Genomic DNA, 16,187 nt, shown 5'->3' with positions numbered 1-16,187 from the left:
TGCTTCCCCAGCATCTCAAAGGAGGAAAAAAAAATCTGGCTTTTGGTTCCTAAAAAATCCCACCACTACCACCATGTCAAGATTCCTTCCCCACTCCGAACTTTAGGGTACAGATGTGGGGACCTGCATGGACACTTCTCAGCTTAATTATCAGCTTAGATCTGGTATCGCTGCCACCACCCCCAAGCACCATTTTTCTTCCCTGGGTAGTCTTGAGAGACGTCACCAATTTCCTGGTGAAGACAAATCCAAACGCCTTGGATCTTAAAACAAGGAGAAATTAACCATCACCCCTCCTTTCTCCCACCAACTTCTGGTGGATCCAGATCCAATCCCCTTGTATCTAAAAACAAGGAAAAAATCAATCAGGAATTAAGAAAAAAGGCTTTTAATTAAAGAAAAGAAAGGTAAAAGAAAACCCTCTGGAGAGATTAGCATACCAGCTACTCTCACAGACAACAGATTCCAAACACAGAGGATGTTCCCCTGGGCAAAAATCTTAATACACACAAGAATGCCCAAATTTGATAATTCCCTTAATGGTACTAAGACAAGTTACAAGGAAAATAAACATAAACTTATTGATTATTTTCTAAAACTTACTACTCTGAGAAGAGGCTGGTTCCTTGATCTTTTTCACTCCAGCTGAAACTGAAACTCAGACTAAACAAAGGAAAACTTCCTTCTTTCCTTTTGAAACATCTTGTTCCCCTATTGGTTCCTCCGGTCAGGTGTCAGCTAGGCTAGGTGAACTTCTTAACCCATTACAGGTAAAAGAGGCATTAACCCTTAACCATCTGTTTATGACAACATGTCTTCGGAAAAGTTTTTTTTTTTCCCCTCACTGAGTTTGAGCAACTAGATGAATGAGGACCTCTCTTCAGTATGGACTCCCTATCCTGGCTCTCATTGCATTAAGGAACGGTGATAGATAACCAGTATCCACACTTGTGTTTCTTACTGGTGCCTCTGAAGGTTCCCCCACCACAAAGTGTAGAGATTTCTTAATGCAGGGAGCTCAATACAAATATGGAATTGGATTACGAAGGGTCATTGTTCATAGTTATTTTTTCTGAATAATGAAAATCTCATTTTTCAGTGTGTGAAGAGCGATCAATCTGCTTCTCTCATAAGAACAGCCTCCACAAGTGCATGCAGTGTCTCATATTAACGTTGTCTCTCCATGCAGGCATTTCTACTGCGACTATCACCCGTGATCCTGGGAACACACAGAATGTCAGGGGAACATAGGGTACATGCAGAAGACACCTTTATATGTCACAGTTGGACACTTTCTCCCCTACTCCATGTCAGATTCTAACAGAACCGACTTCACCAACCCCTCCAACTTCATCCTACTAGGCATTCCTGGCCTAGAGGCTGCCCATATCTGGATCTCCATTCCCTTCTGTGCCATGTACACCATAGCCGTGTTGGGTAACTTCACCATCCTGTTCATTGTGAAGAGGGAGCCGAGCCTCCATGGGCCCATGTACTATTTCCTCTGCATGCTGTCCCTCAGCGACCAGGTCATGTCCACATTCACCCTACCGAAACTGCTGAGCATCTTCTGGTTCAATTCCAGGGAGATTGATTTCAGTGCCTGCCTCACCCAGATGTACTTTGTTCACTGCTTCTCAGTGATGGAGTCTGGAATCCTCGTGGTCATGGATTTTGATCGCTATGTGGCCATCTGCAATCCTCTGAGATATTCCATGACCCTAAAAAACTCTGTTGTGGTCAAGATAGGCCTGGCCATGGTGCTGCACAGTGGCTTATTCGCATTACCTTATCCCTTATTGGCGAGTCAGTGGCCATATTGCAGAACCAACATCATCCCACACTTCTACTGTGGACATATAGCTGTGGTGAAGCTGGCCTGCACTGACATCAGCATCAGTAGTTACTATGGCCTGTTTGATCTTCTCTCTGTGATCGGAATGGATGGGTTTTTTATCGCCATGTCCTATACTGAGATCCTCCGGGCCATCTTCCGCCTCCTCACAAAAGATGCCTGGCTCAAAACTTTTGGGACCTGTGTCATAAACAGATAGCTAAGGGTTAATGTCTCTTTCACCTATAAAAGGGTTAACAAACAGTGACCTGAAACACCTGACCAGAGGACCAATCAGGAGACAAAATACTTTCAAAACTGGGTGGAGGGAAGTTTGGGTGTGAGTTCTTTGTTCTTCTCTCGGAGGGTCTGAGAGAGACCAGACATTACTACAGGCTCTCTAAGTTTCTTTTCATAAAGTAAGTAAAACAGGCGGTTTAGGCTTTTTTAATTGTTTTAACTCTATTTGCAATTGTGGATCTGGCTGGTTAACTTTTATATGTGTAGTTGCTGGGAATATTTTGATTTGTATTGGTACTGGTGGGAAAGTCTTTTTCTGGTGTCTGTAAGCTATAAGACCCTGTAATATTTACATCTTGAAGTTACAGAGATAATTCTTACTTTTTCCTTTCTTTTATTAAAAGATTTCTTTTTAAAGAACCTGATTGATTGGTTTTTCTCTGTTTCCCTTGTTTTATCCCAGGGGATTGGAATAACTCACCAGGACGGGTGGGGGAGATAGGGAGTGATAAAATCTCTCTCTGTTTTCCTTGAATCTGTTTGCCTCTTTGAGGAAGGGAAGGGAGATGCTTCTCTGTATGGTGATTTAAGAGGTTAGATCAGTATCTCAGAATAGCCCAGGGAGGGAAATTCTGGGAGGGGGAGAGGTGGGGGAATGGTTTATTTCTCCTTGTTTTAAGAACCCAAGGGATCTGGGTTCTTGGGATCCCCAGGGAAGGTGGGGAGGTCAGAGTGCCCCAAATCACTATATTTTTGGGTGGTGGCAGCCTATCAAATCTAAGCTGGTAATTAAGCTTAGGGAAATTCATGCTAGTATCTCATTTTCTGGACTGTAAGGTTCAGATTTGGGAAAGATTGCTAGGACAACCTGCATCTCTCACCTTTTTGCCATCTCAGCTTTGTACTTCCCAGATTTATTCTCCTCTCTTGTGCTGCGATTTGGCCACAATGTACCACTGCATGTCCTGATTTTCATTGCCAGTGTGTACCACCCCGTTCCTCCTGTGCTGCACCCCATTATTTATGGGGTGAGGACCAAACAGATCCGGGACAGACTGCTCCAGCTCTTTACTCATAAAGAGACCTAAATGTTTTCTCCTTGTGATCTGGATCTCAGATTGAGCTCTGCGCAGAGCTGGCTGGTGTACGATGCTGAGGCCTCTTCCCTGAATCACTTCCTGGATAGTCAAAGTGAGATTAAACCCTTTCCTGTGCTTCTTGTGCTGTGTCAATGTGATGAACTGGGGAGTCAGTCTGTGTGTGCACTACACTGGGTTACCACCTATCTAATTGCTCATAGCTGGATCTCTGAAATTGCAATCTTACCCCATGTCCTTTGTAAAATCTCAACCCTGCTGTGTGTCTTCTCCCCAAGGCCCTGCCCCTGTCACTTCCTCTTGTCTTCCCTTCCCCTTGACAGCTGCAGCCCAGTCATCTTAAAACCAACATGTTTTCACATCTTATCGGAAGACACTTAAAGGGGGCTGGCTAGTGTTAACATTTCAATGTTTATTCTTACACTGTTACTCTCTGTGGAGAGAGAGAGATCTCGTCAGGACTCCTGGGATCTATCTTATCTCTCGGAGGCGAGTGGGGTACAGTGTGTTAGAGCAAAAAGGGCTGTTTTGGAGAAGTGGAGGGTAACTAGGAGGTAGGACATCCTTGTCTACCCGTGGACCTGCAACTTCTGTGACAAGGCTTTCGGGTTGGTCGGAGATTGTTGCAAGCCCGGCTGGTGATTCCCTGTCCATGAGGTTTCATCTCAGCCTTCATAAAGAAACCAACCATCTTTACAACACTGAACACCAGAGGCTCTCGGGGGGGTCTCCACAGTTGCCAGGTGCTCTCCTTCCTTTGTGAAGTAAGGTACTTTATGGTTTGCCTGCAGGAAACCCACATAGATCTAGCTGCCAAGACTTGTTGGCGGCTGCAGTGAGGGTTCGGTTATACTGTAGACACCTCAGCACTCATTCGGTTGGGGTGTCCAACCTGTTCTCCCGCTACCTACAGCCTTACACGCTGGGAGTTGCTGAGGTCACACCAAGTTGCCTGCTGCACCTCCAGGACTGTGTGGAGGGGCTGATGTTGACTTCAGTGTCTACCCCCACCCCAAATACAGACCCCGAGTGGGTGTGTTTCTATCAACAGGCATCTGCCTTCCTCAGCACTTTGGATCTTCACTAGTGCCTGGGCCTGAATGGGGATTTTAATACCATCTCTGAGGACCAGAATCACTCAGGGATTGAGAGCAGCCAGGCTGCTGCAGGCATCCTCAGAGAGATTGTCAATCATGACTCCCTGGTGGACGACGTGCATGAGAATTCCACCTTTACCTGTGTCCAGGTGGAGGTTGATCGGTTGTGCTATCTCTCTGTCTATCTCTCTATCTCTCTATCTATCGATCTCTTTCAGATGGAGTGACAACATCTGCATGCAGTACTCATGATGTGGACATACCATAGTTTTATATAGCGGCAATATTGTTGGGTCTAAACTTTTGGTGAACTTTGGAGCCAAAAAAACACCCAGACTGGCCGTCTCTGCATAATCCTTTCTGAACCTTTTTTTGAACAAAGCACTGACCTGCAAACTACTCATGACACCCCCTTCCTCAAGTAGCCATTAGCCTTTATCTCTATGCATTTACTTGTTAAACTTGCTCTTCCTGTAAAATCTTGATTGATTATGCATGACCATTATCTTTTATTAATCACTTTGTTTACTTCTGTGTATAAATATTGATGCTCACCCCTAATAAAGGCGCCACACTTATTCTAAAGCTTTTGGGGTAGTGTGAGCCCGTTGATCAACGCATTAGTGTCTGGTCTCTGACAGAATTGTGGGCCCAAATTCCAACTCCGCACGACCTTGGGTGTTGGAGAGGTGAGTGAGGACTTGCTTTATTACCTAACAATTTGGGGGCTCGTCCGGGATTCCTTCTGGTGCGGTACCTCTGTCCAGTGGTCAGACCACTCATATATGAATTGGCAAGGCGCCACAGGAGATTTCTCCTAGCCAATTCAATATTGAGGGGTCGTGTATTGGACAGCAGGGTAAACGCCAGTTGGAGGGCTCCTGTCAGACACCATGGGTCAAGGGACTAGCGTGCCTCTTGAGAGTCCGTTGGGGATTGTAAATAAGTTATGGAACGAAGGGAAACTCCCAGTACAGACAGGAATGTCTAGGAAGAAGTTGTACACACTATGTGTAAGGAATTGGACTGGGTATACCGCGGTATTGGCCGACTCGGAGATGAGGTGGCCTTCGTATGGCTCTTTCGAACAGGCTGCCTTAAGAGGAGTAAAGAGCCAGATCGAAAAAGACCATCCGGGACAGTTATGTTACTGGTTTTGTTGGGACACAGCAGCAGAGCTGTGGAAATCTTTAAAAATTATGGCAGTCAGGTACTCTCCCGAGAGTGAACCCCCTCCAGGTTATTTCGATGAAGGGTGTAGACCACGGCGTGTTTTGACTCGTCAGCTGGTCCCCTCTGCACCTGCCCCTATTCCTCCGCAGGGGAACTCTCTCCTTGTAGCAGAGGGGAATCTGCAGGATCCCAGATTGGAATTTGTGCAGAAGGATGAGGAGGAATTGGAGGGGCAAACCTCGGGAGGAGTAGTTACTAGGCTTAGGTCCAAGCAGGTACAGCAGGGTGCATGCCCCCCCCTGAGGATAGCCCAGAGGATGTCTCCGTCAAATCTCTTGCGAATAATAAAAGTATGGTTATAGAGATGCCTTTACAGGTGCACGATCAACCTTATATGGGCAATGATGGACGATTGCAACATGCTAGTATTGTGGAATATAAAGGATGGCTAGAATGGGATTTGAAAGAGTGGGGACAGTTGTCAGGGTCTTTTGGGGAAAATCCCCGAAAGATCATAGAACTTCTAGAAAGATTGTTTTTAAGTTATAATCCTACTTATACGGATGTGGATCAGTTGTTAAGTAGAGTTTTGACTGGAGAAGAACGTAGTAGATTGTGGATGGCAGAAAGGACATGGGGAGATAGCAATGCAGCTAATTTTACTTGGATGGATAGGCGGGATCTGGCCGCTGGCTGGAATCCCCTAGACTGGACTCAGCTAAGGCTGACTCAGCTGCGAACAGATAGAGAGCGATTGTTAGAGAGACTCAAGGAAATGGCTCGCCGCTCGCCTAATCAGGCTAAGTTCATGCAGATTCGGCAGGAATCTGATGAGCCGCCCAGAAAGTTCTGGTCGAGGCTATTGGAGGGGGCCCGAATGTTCACTCAGATGGATCCTGAGAGAGAAGCAGACCACCCTACTCTTATTTCATTTTTTGTGAATCAGTCGGTGCCCCCTGTAAGGGATTACTTCTTAAAGTTTCGCCCTGGTTGGGGAGGTGAGTCAGTCACTTCAGTGTTGGAAGTAGCTGATTTTGCCTGGGAGAAAGAAAGGGAAAGTAGTAAAAAGAAAGAGAAAAAGGAAGAATATAAGCTGATGGCTTTAGCTTTTCACGGTGGTGTTCGAGGCAAAGGCCGTGGCCGTGGCAGGGGATTCCAGGGTGCCCGGGGAAGAGGGTCCTGGCGACCCCAGCCATCAGGAAATTGTTTTCAGTGCGGACAGCCTGGTCACTTTAAACGTGAATGCCCCTGGGGACGCCCAGAGGGTCTGGTTGCATCCGCAGATGCTTATACAAGTGAGGAATACACCCCTGCACCACCAGCTCAGCCCATCCCCCAGGCCTGGATCAACTACGGGAAACAGCAGCAGCCGCAGCAAACTCAGCCTCCTCAATGACGGTACCCCGGGGGCGAAGGCAAACAATGTGATGGTCTTATTTCCTTAATGTCTTTAGCCGGCTCCTTTCTCACTTTCTGCCCTCCCAGCAAAGAGCCTCGTTTAACCCTTTCAGTCCAGGGACTGCCTGTCTCTTTCCTCATTGATACTGGGGCTACTTTCTCTCTTTTAAATCATGCCCCCTCTCCCTGGCTATCCTCTGAGGTTAAAACTGCGACTGGGGTGGAGGGCAACCCACAGTCTCTGGGACTCACTTTGCCTTTGAATGTTATTTATGCTGATAAATGTTTTTCTCACCGTTTTCTTTTTTCCCCAGCTTGTCCGATCCCTTTGATGGGCCGGGATTTACTCTGTAAGCTTGAGGCTACTTTAACCTGCACTCCTAAAGGGGTAGGATTATTGATGACAGTATTAGGAGATTCGGCCCCTACTCAGGGTAATTGGGAAACACCTCTCTCTCTCTCCCCTGACCTCACTGACTTGCCTTCAACCCTCTGGGGAATTTCTGACACTAATGTTGGCCTGCTCCTTTCGGCAGAGCCCGTAAGGATTCAGGTAAAGCCTTCCTTAACCCCCCCGTCAGTCCCTCAATACCCCCTGTCGCTGGAAGCCCGGAAGGGCATCCGCCCCATTATCGAGGGATTCATTGCGCAAAAGCTAGTCCGCCCTCAGCGCACTCCCTGTAACACCCCTATACTGCCTGTCAAAAAGCCTCCTAAAAAGGACGGAGACCCTGTTCGTTGGCGCTTTGTACAGGATCTACGAGTTGTTAATCAGTATGTGGTCCCTCTTCATGCAGTAGTTCCTGACCCAGCTACTATCATCAGCCAAATCCCCTGGGATGCTGAGTGGTTCACTGTTATTGACTTAAAATCAGCTTTTTTCAGCATTCCTGTGCACCCAGACTCTCAGTATCTCTTTGGTTTCACCTGGAAGGGACAAAGTTATGTCTGGCAACGACTTCCTCAAGGCTACAGAGACAGCCCCACGATTTTCAGCCAGTGCCTCCGCCACGACTTGGAAGGTTTCACCAGTCCGCAGGGATCCACATTGGTCCTATACGTAGATGACATCCTATTAGGTAATCGCGAAGAAGCTGCCCTCCGCATCGATGGTAAGGCACTTTTATTATACCTACACACCAGAGGCCACAAGGTAGACCCTAAAAAGATTCAGTGGGTCTCACAGAAGGTCCGATATCTGGGCTTCCTGTTAACCCCAGAAGGAAGACAGATGGACCCAGCCCGCATAAAGACTATTCAAAACTGCCCTCTACCGAACACCAAGAAACAACTTCGAGGTTTCTTAGGATTAATTGGCTTCTGTCGCCCCTGGTTGCCGTCCTGCGGGGAGTTAAGCAAACCGCTCCACCGACTCACTGCTAACCTTGCTCCTGACCCTTTGCAGTGGTCCCCGGACACTATTCAAGCCTTTCAGTTACTCAAGGACAGTGTGGCCTCCTCCATGTCTCTCCGCCCCCCCAATTACAGCAAACCCTTTCACCTTTTTGTCCACGAGAGGGGCGGAATTGCTAGTGGTGTCCTTACCCAGCTGAGCGGGCCCCACCATTTCCCGCTTGCTTTTTACTCTCAGCAAATCGACCCTGTCGCTCAGGGAACCCCATCCTGCACCCGGACTCTGGCAGCAGCTGCCCTGCTGATCACAAAGGCAAAGAGCCTAACCCTGGGTCATTTTACCACGGTTTGGACCTCTCATGCCTTGTCAGCCCTTCTGCGTAGGGGCACAACCCAAGTCTTTTCGGCCCATCGTCAGCAACAGCTAGAGGCCGAACTCTTAGAAGACACTAACCTAATTTTTGAAAGGTGTGGACCCCTTAATCCAGCTACCTTGCTTCCTGACCTGCCAGTCCCCCAGGACCAGCACGACTGTGTGGAAGTAGTTTACAGCATCTTACAGATAAGAGACAACCTGTTTGACGTGCCACTGGACAACCCCGATTGCATCCTCTTCTCGGATGGGAGCTCCTTCTATGTTGATGGCAAGCGTTTCACTGGTTATGCTGTCACCTCTGAATGGGACATTCAAGAGGCCGCCTCACTGCCAGGCAACTGGGGAGCCCAAGCCGCTGAACTCTATGCCCTGGCCCGAGCTTGCCAGTTGGCCGCTGGTAAAACCGTTACCATTTTTACTGATAGCAAATATGCTTTTGGAGTTGTGCATTGTCATATCCACCTCTGGAAGTTTCGAGGTTTCCAGACAGCTGCCGGTAAACCCATTCAGCACCTCCCCCTCATCCACAAGCTTTTGGACACCCTCCAAAAACCCTCTGTCCTGGCTGTAGTTCACTGCCGGGCCCATACTAAAGATAGCAGCCCCGTTACCCGTGGGAATGCCCTGGCTGACGCCTCTGCCAAGAAGGCTGCCACCTTACCTTTAGCCATGCCCACATTGGCTATTGCAACCTCCTCCTTTACTCCACCGCACCCCGTACCAGTACCCGCTGCTGAACTAAAATCATGGGAAAGCCTCGGGGCCACTCTGGTCAAAGGGACCTGGCTTATGCCAGATGGCCGAGCCTGCCTCCCTCGCTCCACATACCCTGTGGCAGTTCGCTGGCACCATGATAAAGGGGGTCACTACGGCACGCACGCCCTCGTGAACACTATCGCTCGCTTTTGGTATGCTCCAGGCATTCAACCCTATTGCCTATCAATAGTGAAAGCATGCAGCACATGTCAGCGTAATGGACCTGCTCCACCTCTTAACAAAATTAAGGGTGGAAGACCTCCGCCTGCTGCTCCATTTCAACATCTTCAAATTAATTTTGTAGATATGCCAAAGGCTTTTGGGAAAAAGCACCTCCTTGTTTTGGTTTGCCCTCTGACTTCCTGGGTCGAAGCTTTTCCTACTGCTAATTGTACTGCTGCCACAGTGGCGAAGATTCTCCTTAGAGATATTGTACCCCGTTTTGGCATCCCTCTTGTGCTCGACTCAGATCGCGGACCTCACTTTACTGGTCATGTCCTTGGCCATTTAGAACAAGGACTGGGCATTTCACACTCCTTTCATACACCCTACCACCCCCAGTCTAGCGGGAAAGTTGAGCGTATGAATAGGGAACTTAAGTTTACATTGGCTAAATACTGTCAGGAAACAGGATTAAAGTGGCCTCAGGTACTTCCCTTGGTCCTGTTTCACCTTCGTACTCGCCCAACCCGCGCATTGGGATTATCCCCCTTTGAACTGCTCTATGGACACCCCCCTTTCAAAGGCGGGGCGCTACCACGTGCTGATGTTTCACTATTGGGAGGGGATCATATGACTGCGTGTCAGTTTCTCTCCCTACAGGCTCGCCTCCGTACCCTTTGGAAAGCCTCGCAGTTTTCCCAGACCGTGCCGCTGGAGGAACAAATCCACCCGTTCCAACCAGGGGACTTCGTCTGGGCCAAAAAGTTCGTTCGTGACGACACCCTCCAGCCAAGGTTTACTGGACCCCACCAGGTTCTTTTGACAACCCAGACTGCAGTGTTCCTGGAAGGACGCAAATCTTGGATCCACCACTCCCACGTCAAGCCAGCCGTAGTGGACCACAGTGACGGACCAGCAGCTCTTGTCATCACTGAGGACACTGCCTTCGACCAGTGGACCAGCTTACCTCTCTCAGACATTAGACTTAAATTAACTCGAAAAAAATGAGAGGACCCTTTATTCTGACAACTGTATGTTTTTTATGCTTTTTCAGTTTATTTTCTGCTTATGAAGATAATGCTTTTATTAGATATTCCCACGAGGTTAAAACTCGTATTTTAGGAAATAGAAGTGATTGCTGGGTATGTACTCAATTTCCAGTAAATGCAGCACAGGGACTCCCCTTCACACCCATTCCCCTAACCACTGCTAATATAACTTGGATGCCACCGACTAGAATAAAAGATCCAGTCCAACCCAATCTTACATGGGACAAAACAGAAGTGCCAATTAACAAATATCTCAGGGTAACCAATCAAACAGGATCACTGTGTTTTGTTAAAGAAAAAGGGTCAACTTTTGTGGGAACAAGTAAATGCAACATATATTTTAATGGCACCGCCTTTAGTAAAAATCTTGGCTTCAAGCCTTGCGCATCCCACTTATCCCATATGTGGATCCCTCACCCCGATCCAACCTTTTCAACTTTTTCATGGAGGGGCAGGTTTTCAGAGTCAGTTTTTAAAAAGCCCTGCTCAGATCTCGAAGGTGTCCAACTAATTGTTAAAGGATACACAATTGCCTTCTACAACTGCTCAAGCAGTACTACACTGCCCTTTGAGGACAACACTACCAAATTGTGCCTCTGCAGTTCACACAACGACCCCTCTGCGTTACCAGGGGAACAGTGGTACAACGGGTGGTGGGTTACCTCCTACTTTGAGAAATGGAATACCCAAAACGCATTATATGGAACATACTGGGTGTGCGGGCCCAAGGCTTATTATTTTCTCTCCCCTGATTGGGCAGGGTCATGTTATTTGGCATGGCTAGCACCGCCTTCTCGGATCTCCCTCACTCCCCCTCATTTTCCCCACGTTCGTAACATCCGTGAAACTGACAAAGATATTAATCTCCGTGATGGTTTGTCCTGGCAGCGGTGGGCTGGTCACACTAGCTTGAAGGGTGCTATCATCCGTCTACAGGGACTATTAGAATCTTTGACCAATGAAACTGCAACCCTATTTGAGAACCAGGCCGGGGAAATGTCCCAGCTGCGCCAGTTGGCTTTGCAAAACAGAATGGCTTTAGATATGATGTTAGCAGCCCAGGGAGGAACTTGCGCCCTCATAAATGAAGAATGCTGTGTTTTTGTAAATGACACCTACTCTGACACTTTTCAACGTACCAAACACCTAAGGGAAATGGCTAAAAACTACTCCTCTGGCCAGCCACCTTATGATTGGTGGGGAGCCTTATGGAATTGGCTGCCCGGATTTGGGTGGGTTAAAAACCTCTTGGTGGGTGTTGTTGGGGCCATGGTAGTCCTTATAATACTGTGTTGCTGTATTCAGTGTGTCCCCTCCCTCATAAACTCATGTAAGTCAGTTTATTCTTTTCCCACTTCAGCTAAAAGCCTTACTCTCTTCGAATTGGCCCAGGCTGAAATTGCCAAGCGGCCCTTGAGATCTTGAAATAGGGTGTAGCTTTTTGATTAATAGTTATCTCAAAGCTACAAATGGAGGAATGTTGGGTCTAAACTTTTGGTGAACTTTGGAGCCAAAAAAACACCCAGACTGGCCGTCTCTGCATAATCCTTTCTGAACCTTTTTTTGAACAAAGCACTGACCTGCAAACTACTCATGACACCCCCTTCCTCAAGTAGCCATTAGCCTTTATCTCTATGCATTTACTTGTTAAACTTGCTCTTCCTGTAAAATCTTGATTGATTATGCATGACCATTATCTTTTATTAATCACTTTGTTTACTTCTGTGTATAAATATTGATGCTCACCCCTAATAAAGGCGCCACACTTATTCTAAAGCTTTTGGGGTAGTGTGAGCCCGTTGATCAACGCATTAGTGTCTGGTCTCTGACAGAATTGTGGGCCCAAATTCCAACTCCGCACGACCTTGGGTGTTGGAGAGGTGAGTGAGGACTTGCTTTATTACCTAACAATATGATACTTTCTGTTTTATTATCTATCCTTTTGCTAATGATTCCCAATATTCTGCTCACTTTTTTGATCGCTGCTGCACATTGTGTAGATGTTTTCAGAGAACTATCCACAGTGACTCCAAGATCATTTTCTTGAGTGGCAACAGCTAATTTAGACCCCATCAATTTATATATATAATTGGGAGTATGTTTTCCAATGTGCATTATTTTCAATTATTAATAATGTATTTTATCTGCCATTTTGTAGCCCAGTAACCCAGTATTGTGAGATCCATTTGTAACTACTGTCAAAGTTAGAATCAGGACTCACAATTTGTCAGACCACTCTGTTTTATTAGCGCAGCACTCCGCCAATAACATTCAGAATATGTGAGTGGCCATGCAAGGCCCAAACAGACTTATTTATACAGATAAAAGAGCAGGAATTAGACAAAGGGACAAAGAAATCAAAACAGTAAAATTCACTTGGGGCACAGCATGCATATCCTATTTCCTTACTAACTGTTATCGGTCTAAGGCTAATGCTTCACCAATTGCCCTTAAACGGTGCAATTGTTCTATGTTAATGTCTGTATTCCTGACACCTGGTTGCAACATTCCAACAACTTTGCTTAAAGGTACAGACAACATTTCTTTAATCCTTTCTTTTCTTACTATATAATTCATTCTACTTTCACACTACCTCTCTCCAATCTGAACATAAGAACAGCCCTACTGGGTCAGACCAAAGATCCATCTAGCCCAGTATCCTGTTTCCGACAGTGACCAGTGCCAGTTGCTCCTGAGGGAATGGATAGAACAGGGAATCAGCAAGTGATCCAACCCGTCACCCATTTCTGGCGACTGGCAAACAGAGATTAGAAACAGCATACCTGCCCATCCTGGGTAATAGCCATTGATGGATCTATCTTCTATGAATTTATTTAGTTCTTTTTTTAAACGCTGTTATGGTCTTGGTCTTTACAACATCCTCTGGCAAGGAGTTCTAAAGGTTGACTGTGCATTGTGTGAAGAAATACTTGCTTTGTTTTAAACCTGCTGCCTGTTAATTTGATTTGGTGACCCCTAGTTCTTTTGTTATGAGAAATAGTAAACAACACGTCCTTGTCTCCTTTCTCTACACCAGTCATGATTTCCTAGACCTCAGTCATATCTCCCCTTAGTCATCTCTTTTCCAAGCTGAAACGTCTCCGTCATATTAACCTCTCCACATACAGAAGCCTTCCACACCCCTAATCATTTTTGTTGCCCCTTTCTGAACCTTTTCCAATTCCAGTATATCTTTTTTGAGATGGGGCGACCACATCTGCATGCAGTATTCAAGATGTGGGTGTACCATACATTTATATAGAGGTAACATTATATTTTCTGTTCTTTTATCTATCCCTTTCTTATTTATTTCCAGCATTCTGTTCACTTTTCTGACTGCCGCTGAACTCGCACAGATTTGAGAGTTCCTCTTGTAGCTCCTTGCAGTCTGTCTGGGTCTTCGCTAGATTTAGTAATTTTGTATCACGTCCACATTTTGCCACCTCACTGTTTGCCGCTTTTTCCAGACCATTTATATGTTGACTAGGACTGGTCCCAGAACAAACCCATGGGGGACACCACTATTAACCTCTCATCTTTCTGAAACCTGACCATTTATACCTGCCCTTTGTTCCCTATCTTTTAGCCAGTTACCAATCCATGACAGCACATTCTCTTTTATCCCGTGGCAGCTTATTTCTAGCTCATCTAGTCTCTGTGTTTTTAAAGGGCTGGACCAAAACTCCTCTCTCTGTTCCCTCTTCTTGGGAGCTTCCATTCCTTCCATGCCCACCCCTCTGTAGAGAAGCTGGAGAAATCTGGATTTTATATAAATACAGTAACTCCCTTCTTCTCTCCCTGTGAGATCTCTTTAGGTGCTGGTAGCCTTTAATGACCAACCTATTTATACACAGATGCCTCCTCCTCAGCCACTTGCCTCTGAGCACAAACCATGGGAGCAATGGGTACAGTAAAAGCTCAAAGACATAAGGATACAGATGGCTCATAAAATCAAAGGTGAGTTAATAGGGTTTCCGCTCATCACCCTTTTACCCCAACAATCTGTTTTTTGGCTTCTGTGTCTGGGTGACATTTAGGGTGGCCCGGTACCCAGTTCTCAGCCGGGAAGTCAGGACAAAAAGGGGATCTGGCAGTGTCCAGTTCCTGCAGGGCTGGGTGAGCCCCCAGGTCATTAACCCATGCTAGCCCCTGCTGATCTGAACCCGTCTCCTTTCTGCAGAAATGCTCCATGACATGCTGCAGCAGCTTCCAACCCAGCCCCAGAGCAGAGGGAGCCCAGCTGGCCAGAAGCACCATGGAGAGAAATCAGGTGGGCTCTAGCCTGCCCTGAGTTTCATACCTGAGGTCTGCTCCTCACACCCTAGCCCCACATGGAGCTCTTAACTGCAGCACAGCTTGACTGTGGAATGTGTTGAGTTCTGTGAGGCTCCCAGCCTCTGCCTTTGTTTATAAACAGAGACAGGATGATTCAGATAACAAAAAGATTGTTCTAAATTAAATTAACCATCATTTGATGGGCAGAAAGCATTGCCAGGCACTCCAGTTAAAAGATAGGAAACAAAGAGTTGAATAAATGGTGATAATGGAGAGAGGTAAAGAGTGGTGTCCCCCAGGGGTTTGTATGGGGACCAGTCCTATTCCACATAGTCATTAATGATCTGGCAAAAGGGGTAAACAGTGAGGTAGGAAAATGTGCAGATGATACAAATTTACTCAAGATAGTTAAGTCCAAAGTTGCAAAGGGATTTCACAAGACTTGGTGACTGGACAACACAATGACAGATGAAAGTCAGTGCTGATAAACGCAAAGTAATGCATATGGCAAAATATAATCCCAACTATTCATACAAAATGATGGAGTCAAAATTAGTGTTACCCATCAAGAAAGAGATCTTGAAGTCATTGTTCAGAGTTCTCTGAAAACATCTACTCAAAGTGGAACAGCAGTCAAAAAAGCGAACAGAAAGTTGGAATCACTAGGAGAGGGTTAGTTAATAAGACAATAAGATATTAACGTATCATTTTGCCTCTATACAGATCCATGGTATGCCTATATCTTGAATACTGTGTGCAGATTTGGTCACCCCATCTCGAAAAAGATATAATGGAATTGGAAAGGGTTCAGAGAAGGGCAACATAAGACTTGGACTTTTCAGCTATGAAAACAGTCGACTAAGGGGCGATATGCTATAGGTATATAAAACCACGACTGGTGTTGAAAAATCAAAAAAGGGATTGTTATTTACTCCTTCACAAAACACACAACTAGGGGTCACACAATGAAATTAATAGGAAGCATTATTTAAAGCACAGTCAACCTGTGTAACTTTTTGCCACTGGATGTTGCCAAGGCTAAAACTATAACATGGGTCCAATAAGAACCAGATTAGTTCATGGAGGACAGCTCCACCAATGGCTAATAGCCAGGATGGGCAGAGATGATGTCCAAAGCCACAGTTTGCCAGAAGCTGGGAGTGGGTGACAGGGCATGAATCACTTGATGATTACTCTGTTCTGTTCATTCCCTTTGAAGCAATGTGCATTGGCCACAGTTGGAAGAGAGAATACTGGACTAGATGGACTATTGGTCTTACCCAGTATAGTCATTCTGATGTTCTTATACAGACCCCAGATGTATCTGTCATCTGCCATAACCTACTAGGTCCCACTGCCCTCTGAGAACTGAGATAG

At 46.2% G+C, this 16,187-nt stretch overlaps 1 protein-coding gene across 1 annotated transcript; it reads left to right on the top strand.

The window, feature by feature from the left end:
- Positions 1-1,307: 1,307 nt before the first annotated feature.
- On the top strand, positions 1,308-3,162 carry LOC115641935 (olfactory receptor 51I2-like). Its single transcript, XM_030545285.1, has 2 exons — positions 1,308-2,039; positions 2,929-3,162. Exons 1-2 carry the CDS (start codon positions 1,308-1,310, stop codon positions 3,160-3,162), a joined length of 966 nt encoding a protein of 321 aa, XP_030401145.1.
- Positions 3,163-16,187: the final 13,025 nt, after the last annotated feature.

Source organism: Gopherus evgoodei, unplaced genomic scaffold (genome assembly GCF_007399415.2).
Source record: "Gopherus evgoodei ecotype Sinaloan lineage unplaced genomic scaffold, rGopEvg1_v1.p scaffold_36_arrow_ctg1, whole genome shotgun sequence".
In the NCBI taxonomy this organism is placed as follows: Eukaryota; Metazoa; Chordata; order Testudines; family Testudinidae; genus Gopherus; species Gopherus evgoodei.
Note: the sequence above shows the minus strand (reverse complement) of the source record. Positions and strands in the feature narration are given on the sequence as shown.

What these genes read in the sequence shown, in the direction of transcription:
- LOC115641935 (XM_030545285.1), top strand. Translation starts at nt 1,308, where the DNA reads ATGTCAGATTCTAACAGAACCGACTTCACCAACCCCTCCAACTTCATC. An exon ending in TCAAAACTTTTGGGACCTGT is followed by an intron (nt 2,040 to 2,928) that starts GTCATAAACAGA and finishes GATTTGGGAAAG; the next exon opens with ATTGCTAGGACAACCTGCAT.